The sequence below is a fragment of the Ictalurus furcatus genome, chromosome 7 (genome assembly GCF_023375685.1).
Source record: "Ictalurus furcatus strain D&B chromosome 7, Billie_1.0, whole genome shotgun sequence".
Taxonomy (NCBI): Eukaryota; Metazoa; Chordata; class Actinopteri; order Siluriformes; family Ictaluridae; genus Ictalurus; species Ictalurus furcatus.
Genome location: NC_071261.1, coordinates 19446384 through 19461575, shown reverse-complemented (window position 1 = coordinate 19461575; position 15192 = coordinate 19446384). Strand labels below are relative to the sequence as shown.

The 15192-nt window shown below is 40.2% G+C and overlaps 1 protein-coding gene across 1 annotated transcript; it reads right to left on the bottom strand.

Moving 5' to 3' along the window:
* Nucleotides 1–1799: 1799 nt before the first annotated feature.
* Nucleotides 1800–15190, bottom strand: LOC128610086 (calpain-5-like). The gene is made up of 13 exons (XM_053629165.1): nt 14849–15190; nt 10875–13943; nt 8880–9011; nt 8565–8776; nt 6935–7127; nt 6538–6731; nt 6020–6097; nt 4820–5300; nt 4454–4576; nt 3944–4140; nt 3546–3664; nt 2869–3005; nt 1800–2736 (listed from the first exon to the last, which is right to left on the bottom strand). Exons 2-13 carry the CDS (start codon nt 11097–11099, stop codon nt 2572–2574), a joined length of 2256 nt encoding a protein of 751 aa, XP_053485140.1. The 5' UTR covers nt 11100–13943; nt 14849–15190; the 3' UTR covers nt 1800–2571.
* Nucleotides 15191–15192: the final 2 nt, after the last annotated feature.

The window sequence follows — 15192 nt, the reverse complement described above, 5'->3', positions numbered from 1 at the left end:
GTACACCCCTAAGTAAAAATGTCCAAACTGGGCCCAAAGTGTCAATATTTTGTGTGGCACCATTATTTTCCAGCACCACCTTAACCCTCTTGGGCATGGAGTTCACCAGAGCTTCACAGGTTGCCACTGGAGTCCTCTTCCACTCCTCCATGACGACATCACAGAGCTGGTGGATGTTAGAGACCTTGTGCTCCTCCACCTTCCATTTGAGGATGCCCCACAGATGCTCAATAGGGTTTAGGTCTGGAGACATGCTTGGCCAGTCCATCACCTTCACCCTCAGCTTCTTTAGTGTGTTTGGGGTCATTATCATGCTGGAATACTGCCCTGGGGCCCAGTTTCCAAAGGGAGGGGATCATGCTCTGCTTCAGTATGTCACAGTGCATGTTGGCATTCATGGTTCCCTCAATGAACTGTAGCTCCCCAGTGCCGGCAGCACTCATGCAGCCCCGGACCATGACACTCCCACCACCATGCTTGACTGTAGGCAAGACACACTTGTCTTTGTACTCCTCACCTGGTTGCCGCCACACACGCTTGACACCACCTGAACCAAATAAGTTTATCTTGGTCTCATCAGACCACAGGACATGGTTCCAGTAATGTCCTTAGTCTGCTTGTCTTCAGCAAACTGTTTGCGGGCTTTCTTGTGCATCATCAGAAGAGGCTTCTGGTCTGAGCACGGACAGGCTGACCCCCACCCCTTCAACCTCTGCAGCAAGGCTGGCAGCACTCATGCCTCTATTTCCCAAAGACAACCTCTGGATATGACGCTGAGCACATGCACTCAACTTCTTTGGTCGACCATGGCGAGGCCTGTTCTGAGTGGAACCTGTCCTGTTAAACCGTTGTATGGTCTTGGCCACCGTGCTGCAGCTCAGTGTCAGGGTCTTGGCAATCTTCTTATAGCCTATCTTTATGTAGAGCAACAATTCTTTTTTCAGATCCTCAGAGAGTTGGCCATGAGGTGCCATGTTGAACTTCCAGTGACCAGTATGAGGGAGTGTGAGTGCGATGACACCAAATTTAACACACCTGCTGCCCATTCACACCTGAGACCTTGTAGCACTAACAAGTCACATGACACCGGGGAGGGAAAATGGCTAATTGGGCCAAATTTGGACATTTTCACTTAGGGGTGTACTCATTTTTGTTGCCAGCAGTTTAGACATTAATGGCTGTATGTTGAGTTATTTTGAGGGGACAGCAAATTTACGCTGTTACACAAGCTGTACACTCACTACTTTACATTGTAGCAAAGTGTCATTTCTTCAATGTTGTCACATGAAAAGATATAATCAAATATTTACAAAAATGTGAGGGGTGTACTCACTTTTGTGAGATACTCTCTCTCTCTCTCTATCTCTCTATCTATCTATCTATCTATCTATCTATCTATCTATCTATATATATATATATATATATGTGTGTGTGTGTGTGTGTGTGTGTGTGTGTGAGAGAGAGAGAGAGAGAACTACCAGTCCAACAAAAAGTCCATCAAAAACCACCAAGCACGCAGACATTAACACACTCGTTCACACCTAGGGGCAATTTAGCATAACCAATGTACCTACCAGCATATAAGTGCAAAGAAACCAGAGAATCCAGAGGAAACCCACAAGAAGATGGAGAGAGCATGCACAGAAACTTCACATAGACAACAACCTGAGGTCAGGATAAAACTCAGGACCTTGGACTTGTGAAGCAACAATTCAAGCCACTACATCCCCATATCTGCAAAATCATACATTAAGAAATACAAAAATTATAGGATGAACAAATGAGTTCAAAAATTATGGCAACATGTTTTGTATTTATTGGACTCTATGACAGATGACACACGCACACACTATGAAGGGAACTGAGGATTAAAGATTTTTAAAAATCAGAAGCGATGACATCCAAGTTTGGTTTGTAGCTCAAACTACTCCACAACAGTTCCTAGATCAGAAAGGGGAAAATGTGCTCTTTTGTTGTTCATTTGTATGTGACAAGTATGCAAAATACTATTTGATTACCCAGAATAGAAACATACCTTTATTCAGAGAAAACAGAAATGCTGCTATCTTTGTTGTTTAAAAAAGGAGCTAGACAATGATTGAGAAATGTTTTCAGAGGCCTGGTTACATGAACATCATTGTCAACAGCAAACGTGGCCTAATGTGAATTCTGCTTTTAATATCTGACCAGCGGATAACTATGCTACCTAAACTAACTGCAAGCCTAACACACAATAGCAAATGCTCTTTTACTTTCTTTGGACTATTCAAAAGCACAGCATTTTGTGAGGACTGTTTTAATAGCTACAACGTTCCCTCCCTAACGCAAGGCTGACATGGATTACTGACCTACAATCACAACAAAAGACATTAACTACACATAGTCAGGCTACAGGACTTGCTATACCACTCAACAGAAGCAGCAGGTCTCATGACCAATCAGAAGCAGGCACGTGCATGACAATACCAGACTGTAAAGGAGAAACTTGCAGAAGTCTGGTCCCAAGCCTGGCTTTTGTAGTCAGTTTTCAGATTTTAGTAATAGCTCAGTTCCACTAAGTCAATGGAAAAGTCATAAGTCTGTCAGGCACTGACTGGTGGAAGTCTCTACATAGATGCAGCCGCGAGACTGACCACCTTGCAGTTCAATCACTCTGGTCCGTCCTCGTTCAGTGGCCCCTGTTTGGAGATGAGCTCTTCCCAGGAAGGAGTCAAATAGCAAACCTCTTCCCCATAGCTAGATGAATACAAACACACACACACACACACACACACACACACACACACACACACACACACACACACACACTGCTGAATGTTTCTATATTACTGAGACTTCTGTGCAAATTGTTGAAGAATCACATCTCACCTCTATGCAGATATTACTCTTAGGTTTCCTCCTGTAGAAAATGGCTTTAGTGTTAAATTCAGGACTTCCATCTTTTTTAAATACCCGTGTCCTTACAGTGACCTCCTCGCACCTAATGACGGCATATACATCTGGAGCTGTGAGAAAGAAAAATGGTAAGAGACTTAAAAGTAACAGTTCATACAGATGACTTAAAATTAATTTATGGGACATTTCAAGAAGTACTTTGTTTTGTTTTCAAGGACTAGTCAGGAGATGTAATTCATCAACCGACAGCCGAGGGCATCAGGTGCCAGTATTAGGTCTGTGTGAGTCCAAGTACAGAATGTACACAGGATGTCCTGCAGGATTTGCTACTGTCTTTGTGCCAAACGGAGTGGTTTTTCTTTTTTCAGTCATTCTGGATTAAAGTGTCTGCTAAATGACTAGATGTAAAAGCTAATAAGTAAAGTGTTTCCCAAAATCAGGAAATTAACACAAATTTTAAACTTATTATGAATGACACAATGACGCATATAAAAGGTCTTACTTTATTTTAAGCATCTTCAAGCATGAATTAACAATAAGTGCTGCTTTAAGCTTTCCAGATACCTTGTATAAATGATGTATTATGAAGAGAAATATGAGGGTGTTACTGTTGTATAACAATAGTAGTGTGGTGGTGAATTTGTAGCAACCTGGATGTTTGGGCTTGCTGACTGTGGAGGCTCTGTGAAGGTACACTGTAACAACAGCACATGGCTGAGGCACACAACACTGCCACAGAGAGGGAACAGGCAACTCCTCTTTCAGCTCCCTACAGAGAGAGAGAGAGAGAGCACTGGACCATTCACTCTTATAACGGTCATGTGTATTGGGAGACAAATGAACGTTGATTGGAGGGAAACTATACATTACATTACATTACATTTATTCATTTAGCAGACACTTTTATCCAAAGCGACTTACAAATGAGAAAATACAAGCAATACATTATGTAGCTTTACAAAATATCAAACTGCTGATAACTCATGTATTATGTGGATTCATTCTGCTGCACTCTGATGCAGTGTACGCATGGCCTGCAGCATCTCACCTGAGTTTCACATGGGTGTGTGAGAAGAGGCGGAGAAGGAAGCGGCCAGGAACCCCAGGCTGGAAAGTGGTGGGTATGAGGGCATAGCGCCCAGGGTCAAGGATTACACGCAGGGTAATACTGCGTGAGTCCATGTAGACTGAACTGGCTGCCTGCTCAGAAAAACACTGCACCCTACTCACACGGTTCACCTCGACCTGAAACAGCATTAAAAACAAAGACAATTTGAAAGGTAACGCTATAGTCACAGCAGCACATGAAAGGATGACCTAGCCATTTATATCTTCTGTATACACGTGTGTTTGGAGACAGTGACAGTGGCAACAGGCCAGCTTTATGAATATTACACAAAATGTGATAAAGCAGGGAACTCGTTGTTCCCCTCTACTATGTGGTTCCTATTAACATTTGGTTCCTATTAACATATTTGAACCTCATAAATCTGCAGGTAAAGTATATGCCTAGAAGTGATAACAGTAGCAGTAACAGATTGGACGCAGACTCTCTTACCCTCAGCACCTCAAAGCCGATTGGAAGATTTTCACCTGCTCCTTCCCTCCGTTTCATCCTTCTGTCCTCTTGCTGCAGGCATATGAGCACCTCATCCCCCTCTCCTCCCAACTCAAACATGAACTGAAGGAGAGAATATTGTGGAGCAGAAGTGAAAGCGTGGCACTTATGTGGCTAAAGGAATGATGCAAAAAAGTAATGACATTAGAAAATGTATTTTATCTGTGAAATTTTAAAGATCCTTCATGGTGCCTGTTCATTTACAGAGTATTACCATTAATTTTACTAAATCGCATGTTTTACATGGCAGCAGTCTAACTTTCTTCATATAAAGTTATATATTCACTAGTGACCAGTCTGCTGTACCTGAGGATTATGAAGAAATGTCTTTCTGTGGTTAATACATCCCCCACACCTACTTCTCCTGTCCATCTCTCTCTCCCAACTTTCCTCCACCACTCCTTCCTCTTTTCCCTGAAACTCATCTTCATTTTCCTTTGTTGTCCTGTTTCCTCTTTGTGTTAGCCCAGCTTTCTGTTCACCTTTAGCTTTCTTCTCTTTCACTGTGTGGTCCCTCCTCTCATGCAGCTGCCTTTCACTCAGCCTTTCTTCTTTCCTATTTCCTCTTGGGGCAGTAGTTGGACGAGACCACTGGGAACTTGAGGAGACCTTCTGGGTGTTGGAGGATTGAGAAGCAGTCAGTCTTGTTGAGTCTAGAGGAGCATGAGTCCACTCTCCAGAACAATGCGTTTCTCTCCAGTGACCCAAATGCCAGAACAGGCATTGTTCCACCAGCCTGCACACCACCATATCTGTGAAGTAGTGGCAGAAGTCCTCAAACTCCATCCTGGTGAGGGAAACACACAAAGGTCTGCCATAACCTATAAGAAGTTAAGATGTTTTTTTTTGTTTGTTTTTTTATCATAGAACGTAACAAGAAATACTTTAAAGTATAAGTACATTGTTTTTTGATACTTGCCAATACCAACAGCAATAGCTACTGATGCCGAAATATGTAACTACTTAGTTTTAAGAAATCAGGAACATCATGGAACATTTTATTTAGCTCTATGTATGTTGGTTGCTGCAATGAACTGCTAGCAATGAATACTTCATGAGGAGTTTTATGTTTAAGATGTTATCATTGATATAGAGCGTGAGGGAGGTTGAACTGAGCATGTAGAGCAGAATAAGTGACCACAAAGTGCCATGAATCATACTTTGAATTGTACCTCATGAGCAAAGTGTAAACAGTGGTGAGCAAGAGGAAATAAAAACATGCATCACAGTTGCTCACAGAACCCACAGCAGTGCTCTCACATCTAACAGGTTCACTACATCTTTGTGTAATCACATTCAGCACACAATTAAGTTCATTAGCACAACATACTCTACTGTAGGTTTATATTACATAGTATAACATGGTATCTGATGAGTACAAGCATGAGTAAATGGCCAAAGCATCGGACCCCATATCAGTATCATTACTGATGCATCCCTACTTTAAATTCTGCTCAGTTCTGTAGAAAACAGTCACTTTGTCAAGAATAACACTTGAATCATTACCAAAATTCGCCCACATCTCTGACAATCAGCCCCATCTTCTCTCTCTCACAGCGGCCCACCTGCTGCCATTCCTGTGACCTGCAGATGGCACCAAAATATGCAAATGATTTAGAATACACTGCAGAAACGGACAATTTACCAAGTGAGAATATCTCGAATATAGTCAGATTTGTCTAGTATTTCCTGAGATTACAATAAACCAAATATAAAATTATTGAAGCTATTTCAAGACATTTTTGCTCATAAAATAGGTTAGAAATAGGTTTAATAATCTTACGGTATATTTGGTTTACGTTAATCTCAGAATAGGAAATACTAGATAAATATGACTATTTACAAGATATTTTCACTTGCTAAGGTGTCATTTTTTGCAGTGTAATAAAACACTGACTCAAAAATAAATATACTACTTTGGTCATATCAGTGTATGGACAACCAAAATGAATGCATATGAGCCAAAAATATTAGTGCCTTGAATGACCCACATCTGCCTGCAGATATGATAGATTACTTGTTACCCCTGGCTCCAGGCCCCTGTCCAGTCCGCTGTGCCCCATGGGTTCCTCATGCGCACCATGTACAGCCGGGATGTTCCACAAACAGGTAACAGATTTTCCCCAACACGGATCTTCCTAAGTGCAGTTACACCATACGCGTGACCCTTCACTAAACCACATTCCAGCACAGACTCAACCTGCTCTCCTTCTGCTGGCTGCATAAATACAGACAGAGAGAGAAATTAAATAGTTATTTGAAGGTCAAAAAAATAAGAGAGATCAACTATGTTTAACCATTTCAACTTGCTGCTTCATTGGTGTGGGTTCTTTGGGTGTTCAGGCCTGCATATATCATTGAATCCTGTAGGAATGTGTTTGCTTTTTGCTGTCAGAGCTTTATTTACTTATTTTTTTTTACCCGTATGGAGCATGTGATGAGAGCTTTACAGCTGTGTGCTCTGGCTAGCGTCTGGAACAGCACCCTCCTTTGGTCACCATGCTGGCTCAGTGTCTCTCCATCCAAACTCAGTGGTTCAGATACTCCTCCAGTGAAATCTACCAGAGCTTCTGCAGTGTTTCCTCCCTCTAAGGCTTCATAACAGCCATTGAGCCTAACAGAAAAAGAATGAGAGGTAATTCTTACATTATTACTGCAGTATCAGTAAACTGAATCACAATAAAATATACTGATAAAATATCACACAAATAGTCTTTCTTTGAAGTTGTAGCACCTGAATATATGAATTTTTTTCAGACCACCATGAACTAAAAATGCATGCTTTAATGACAAGTATTATCGCTCATCTCTGTGGTCTAGAGTTCAAAGGAAAATGCTGCGTGTTATCAACCTGATCTAATTCAAGTGTCGAACTGTCACCTGCTATCATCTCTTCTGTCAGTTCAGAAGCACCTTTACATTTGTATCTCTTATGGTACATCCATCCATTTTCTCTACCGCTTATCCTACTGGGTTGTGGGGAACCTGGAGCCTATCCCAGGGAACATCGGGCACAAGGCGGGGTACACCCTGGACGGGGTGTCAATCTATCGCAGGGCACACTCACATACACATTCACACTATGGACATGCCAATCAGCCTAACATGCATGTCTTTGGACATGGGGAGGAAACCGGAGTACCTGGAGGAGAGACGGGGAGAACATGCAGGCTCCGCACAAACAGGGCTCCAGTGGGAATAGAACAGTTCACCTGAAGGTGTGAGGCGAACATGCTAACCACTAAGCCACTGTGCGCCCTCTTATGGGACATGTAGCAACAAATCTATTAACAAATTATTATCTGGAGATGTAATAATTCCGAAGAAAAGGAATGGATTTGAAGAAACGTTGAGATGTTTGTGCATCACTCTGAAAAGAATATTGCCAGGCTGTACTGCAGATGTAACATTAGCCTTGGGGATCTCTTATCTATACCTGCAGTGTTAATGCATAGTAACTAGATGCTGCACATCTAGAAATGTGCTTAGTTGTATATGTCTAATGCATAATTTAAAATGTGTTTTCATAATTAATAAACTTGAAAGAGATGATTCACAGCATGCATAAATGATAGCAAGTCCAAATGTCAATTAGAATGTCATTTGAATCACACTATATGGGCAAAAATATGTGGACACCTGACCATCACAATGTTGGGTCTTCCCCAACCTGTTGCCAGAAATTTGGAAGCACACAGTTGTCTAAAATGTCTTTGCATGCTGCAACTTGTAATGCAATAATTTTTCTTCACTGGAACTGAGGGGCCTAAACATGTTCCAGCATGACAATGCTCCTGTGCACAAAGCAAGGTCTAAAAAGACATGGTTTGCCAAGGTCAGAGTAGAACTCAGGTGGCCTGCACAGAGCCTTGGCTCAGCCTAAATGAACACATTTGGGATGAACTGGAACACAGACTGCACCCCAGGCCTCCTCAGTATTTGAATCACTAATGCTCTTGTAGCTGAATGAGCACAAATTTTACAGCCACGTGCTAAAATCTAATGGAAAGCCTTCACAGAAGATTGGAGGTTAAAATCTAACATGTCATACTTGGCATAAGCTTTCTCCAGCAGGGCACTCCAAAACTCCCGTGGTGTGGCTGAGCGACAGAAGAGCAGAGTTCCATCCTCACTGACCGGTAAGCGGTCATCCACCACCACATCCATCCACTGACCCAATCGCCAGAAGCGGAAGTGAAAAATTCCTGCATACAGGTGTGGGCGCTTGGGGTTCCACTCCTGCTCCATGTGATCTGGGATGACCTGGACATGGACATCATTTGTAGGGAGGTGTGGAAAATGTTAATAAATGGGCGAAAAAGTCTACTTAGCCTCCTTTTCTCAACCTCTCCTTTCACATACGCACTTTCTTCCAAAGCGATGGCTCTGTTGCAAGACAGGAAGTAGCTGCCACCATCCAGCAGTTACCCAGACTGCCCTGGTGCAGATCTCTAGTACTGATTCCATCTACGAAAAGTCTTGGATCTTTACACAGTTCCTGAGCCACAGAGAGAGAGGTAAAGAAGACGTCACAACTGATTCTCCTGGAAGTCAGGATAAATGTCTGCCATTATTTGTCATCCATAGAAGTAAACTAAAGTATAATACATTGACTAAAAGCAGTCTATTAGATTTAGCATAATTTAAAACAGCCATTATTCATATTCTTAAATATTGTGGTTAAATTTTTTGACATTTCTGTGACAGATTCTGATATAGATGTGTGTGTATATAAATGAGTAAAAGAGTGAAGTGCTGTCAGCCAAGACCTGTTCATTTACACACTGACATTGGATCCGGTCTCCAAGGATCGCTTGGTGTCAGGTTACCAATGCCAAACACAGACAAAATTTTATACCATATAATCCACATGCATTTGTTAAAAGGTTTCACAATATATAATCCAAAGATTTTAAGAAGATTACCTTAGAATGTATTAATGATGCCACACTGTGTGTTTGTCTACTCAAGAACATCAAAGTCATCATATCATTTGATCCCGACCTGGATATAAACTGAAAAGGCATTTTTGTGCCACAGAGACTGATGCTGCTTTTAACCTTCCAACGCTATGCACATTGCTCTACTGTTTATTTAACAGATAATCACTAACAAGATGATTATTTCACTCTTTTTATCCCCTTCAGTGATCGCAGTTGCTGCCCTTTAACCCAAGCATCAAGTATCAAGTTGATATCAGTTAACCAGTGTGTCAGACGATGGCGTCCTTAGATATGATCACATTCCTCTGTCCATCTAATTCTTAATGATATAGATGCTTATATTATTAGCTTTATTTACATAAATATTAGATTTATTAAGATAACGAAATATCCCATACCAGTTCTTTTATTAATGTCTTTCATGTTACTTATTATGGAAATGTAGATAAAAGATTTATTCAAGTAACCTGAGCTAATATTATGAAACTATTTGTTAATGAACAATTAAATTAATGTTAAAGACTAGATTAAAGATTAATGCTAGTCAGTATGTAGCTTAGTGCCTACTAGATTGCTAACATCTTGTGAAGTCAAAGCATTAGCGCTCTTTAATAATAAGACCGTCTATGCACAGCAGTTATATTATATTTGCAACCTTATTGATGATGAGTAGCATGGGGTCTTTGGCCAAGCTATAGCTATGTGATTTTATATCAGGTAATTTGATACGGTTCAAGTTAGCTAGCTGTTAGTGCTTTGTGTCCGAGTGTCTAACCTCAGGCCCATTTTCAAACCTCACCCAGGGCTCTACAGACCCACACAGGCAGCCTGTCTACTGCTACATTTGACTAGTCACACTTTAGCAGATACAGACACTATTTTAATCACTGACAATTTCTTTATTTATTTTTTACAGCATAACAAAAACAAACTTTGGTAATGCCTCTGACGCTGACCACACGACAGACACACTTCCAAGGTTTTAAATTGCAATGGGCTGATGCCTTGTCACCATTAGAAAGGCCTTTAACTAATCATATCTGTAATGGCACTGCTGACTGTGTAACCATATTTAGACTGGCAATAACTAGATGTCCACATAAAGACAGGAGAATGGCATGAACGTCTGACGTTCTGAACGTCTTGCCATCTTTAGCCCAAAGAAATAGCAACAATAACTCACTTTTGACAAGGTGGTGATGATGGTTCTCATATATACAGAGAAATTTACGTGTCAGAGGTTCCATATTGGGCCATATTCGTTGCTCAGGGGGCACAAGAGAAGTGGTAAGTACAACTGTACCAACGGGTGTACCATTTTCTATAAAGCCTTGTGAAACTCTAGATTAGCTCAACTTTAACTCTGGGTTAACATGAACTTATTGTCCATTTATTAAATTATTGATTATTTTTCTCACCCGTGGTCTTTTCCATGTGAGTCCTGGAGGTGGTGTTCTCTTGTAGAACAATGACTGAGTACAGGCAGGGAAGTGTGGGTCTTTAAAAAGTGCTCCATGCCTCAAACATGCTCGCTTCAGCTTGTGATAGTTCTGACCATGAAACAGACAAACTCTCTCTGGCATCCTGCAGAGGTGAGGAGACAATGACACAAAGTCAAAACAATAAGACACAAGGCATGACATTTATCTTGTAAAAGCCTCCTTCATTACTACACTTCACTCAATCAGATCTACATCAGTTTATACACACACACACATAGATTTTGTCATAGACAGCATTCAAAACCCCAGGTAACAGGTAAGATGTGTGCAGACCCTTACAGGTGTCCTTACATTTAGCCTTATGTTCAGAGATGATGAGTTTTCATGGTTTCATTTTAGACTAATGTGCATTGCAGTGGAACTGAATGAATCAGGAGTGGGTAATCCCCTTGAGAGTTCCAAAAACTAACTTGGGTTTGCATTCTTGACTGAACAATCATCTTAAATAATCTAAAATTATTAAGTCTAAAATGGGGCACGGTGGCTTAGTGGCTAGCCCGTTTGGCCTATGTGTGCAGAGCTTGCATGTTCTCTGTGCACTTTGGGGGTTTCCTCCAGGTACTCCGGTTTCCTCCACCAGTCCAAAGACAGTTGTAGGCTGACTGGCATTTCCAAATTGTGCGTAGTGGGTGAGTGTGTGTGCGGTTGTGCCACGCAATGGATTGGCACCCCGTCCAGGGTGTCCCCTGCCTTGTTCCCCGAGTCCCCTGGGATAGGCTCCAGGCTCCCCGTGACTCTGTGTAGCATAAGTGGTACAGAAAATGGATGGCTGGATTAAGTCTAAGTAAGGAGCAAGTATAAGTAAACAAAATCATTATGGTTTCTTTACTGGAAACAATCTGAATATAATTGGAAAACGATCATATCACTATGTTTTACCCTCCAAGAGCTCATGCTTTTAATAAAGCACTAATTTAGAATCCTATTAAGTGCTGAAAGTTTGCTAGTTAAATCCTTAAATCCAAGGAATAAAGTATTAGGTGGAACAACTAATTTGATTAAATCTTTGTATAACTGTAATGAAATATTAGAAACTCATGGTTGATTTGACTATGCACCACCAGGTCTGCACCACAAGAGCTCAAGTAAAATGACCAGAAATGTGCTTCCAGGTAATTAGTTGAAGACTGAATAATGGGTAGAGAAACGGAGGCAGTTATGTTTAAGAGGGGCCGTTTTAGCTGTTAAGGGTTTTGGCAGGGGCAAAGAGACAGACCTGGGGCCAGGAGTGAGTGCCAGAATATGATCTAGCACTGCGTCTGTGTCAGTTTATATGCCAGGATAATTTGTGGGTGCAAGAGTGCATGCAAATACCACATAGGCCATCACTAACACCCCACACTCTTCCACCAAACCAACCAACCTATTTACAGACAAACAGCATAAAATGCCTGGTTCCACACTTACCTTAACACACAGTGACTTCAAACGCTGTTCTTTATCACAGCAACACATGCTGGTTACGTTTAAGAAAGCAATAAAATACACTAAAAATTATTATTTTTTTAAAATCTTTTAAAAAACAAATACTTAAAATACGTTAAAAACGTTTAAATAACAATAAAAAAAGACTCAATTGTTTTAGGAAACAATGCAAAAAAAAAAAAGAAGGATGTTACAAGGAGGTTAAAGAAGGGAATTGTAGTAAAACATATATGCAATAGTATTTATTTATAAAAGTATATTTGTGTCCATATTTCATTTTACAGGGAAAGATTTCTATATATTGTACAAAATCTAGCTAAAACTACAAAATACTGTATATAAAAAATACAAACCACATTATATGAAATAACGAATTACAGAAACAAACAAAACTGGTAATGATTTTAGATAGTTTTATACAGTATTTTAAACTGTATGTTAAAAAAACAAACTTTAAAACATTTTAGATTAAACTGTTTATAGTTACAATTAAATTTTTACTATTGATAAACCTCAGAATCAGAGATTAGCCAATTAACAAACTGTTGTCAAACATTTTCTCCATACCTTTTTAAAATATACTGCAAATAAACATATTTTTTAAAAACCTGTATAATTGAAAATGTCATAATACAGTATATCTTATTTATATCTGTCAAAAGAAACACAATACCCACTGCACATGAACAAATATAGATATTTTAGAATCAGATTATTTTCTTAATTTAGACTAATACTTTATACGTGTACACTATAAATTCTACCTAGTTCAGAAAAGTTTGGAAGCCTCATTTTTTCAAAGCAAACTTAAAGAGAAAATTGAAGTTAAATTAGTAATCAGCTGAAAGTAAATTAAGTAATACATATCAAGTTAGTTTAATGTGTCAATTTCAGTTAATATACTATAGAACGTTTGCTAATGTTACTTAAGATTTAATTGTGAGATTACTTAAAACTACATGCAATTGGTTTCCACCTTTTCTTCAAGTAAAGAGAACGTGTTTTTAGTACAACTAGTACTAAGGCATTCAACACAAGTTTGAAATTCTCAACTGTTTATTTTGTAATAAACAGCTAGACAACTCTTTAAGAACATCACAATAATAAAACTATGCTGCTAAAACATCGGTCCGTGTTCTGAGACTCTTAAGCATTTCTTCTTGTTTTTGCTGTTTTAGTTTTGCTGATGTTTTACACACCACAGACTGAAGTAATTAAAATAATGATCCCTAATTATACAGATTATACAGAATAAATTGCCTAAAAAAAGAAGTTGGAATATTTTGAGACATGATAAAGGGAATGTCAAGCTGCCGGATTGAGAATAAACCTTTCAAACATCCTTCTCCAAGTATGATTTTATGCTCTGATGATTACACATTACAGTTATTAGTAAATGTGAAAATGAGCCTTGAAAGAGTGTTAGTCAACACAGACTGAGCGCTCACCCTTTTCCTTTGTCTCGATGACTGTCGTTTCAACGTTTTCTCCCAGAGCTCAGCTATATCCAGCCATCTATACACAGCTTGTCCTTAACATCATGCCATGTTGTTGAAGCTGCTGGTAATAAGAATGAAATGCTCAAAAGGTCTGCTATCTATATTTCAGCTAGACTAAGAACATGACAGGGAAACTGCGTTAGAGAGGTTGAAGAGCAACAAGTGTTTCCTTTCAGATACCTGTCTGCTCGCTGTCACCGTGACGACCAGATCCTGAGCACCAGACCAAGACCAAGTGGTAATTTTCTGAATGGACTGGTGTCCTGGCAGGAGAACACAACGCTGTGTCTAACTACACCCCTGCAGTGAGGTTAGCTTACGACACTCAGGCGCCTGATTAATCGGTACAAGTGGCTTTGCACTTGTACTTTATGTTGCCTTAATCTTACAGAAAACTCAGCACATACACATAGACGAGACATGTCCGTGGAGCTACTTTGTAAAGAGTTCACACAGTGTGTACATTACCAACAGGGGGGATCTACACTTGCAATTGTAACATCATCTCTCCTGCCACACTATCTCAGTTAACAATGTCATGACAGTTTGTCACGTCTAACTGTCTGACTATCAAATTTTGCTACATCGATGTGCAGTCCAGCGAATATTGTAGTATTTAGCAATAAGCAACAAGATAGAACCTGTTCCGGAAAGCATGTACAATCAAGCAAGAGGCATACAGACCATGTACATGTACCATCTGCTCTGTTCCTCATATTAATGATCTACTGTATATTTGACTGAGTCACTTTCACACCCACTCTCACAGTGCATTTGTTGACCTGAAGCAACGTGCTGACCAAGATCTCTGACCAAGATCCCTCTCCTCAATCTGTCGCACTACCCCATAGTCCATAACTCAGTTTAAACACACACCAGCACCTCATTCACTGCTACGTCCATTTGGCATGAAGCAATTCTCATTCCCTGGCATACACACTCAAACAAATTCAAAGTCACACTTACGTCTTTCTCACTTTTTCTCGTCTGTTCGCTCATTCACCACTCGTCCCTGTCTGTTTTTCTCATCCCCACTCTCCTGGCAAATCCATCATGCCATATCTGTTGTCATCAAACGCGTGGCAGTGACACCCGAGTCCTCCAGGGGCCTCCAGCCGTGCAACACACACACACACACACACACACACACCTTTGAGGGATATTTCCATTTACTTGATTTATTGCAGCTTCCTGAAAACCCGTAGTTTATAAATCCACATCACAATTTGGCCATGTGAAGGGTTTTCCCCAGGTTGCCACATACATAGTACAAAAATAAAAACTATTATATATTTTTTTTTCCTAGTCAT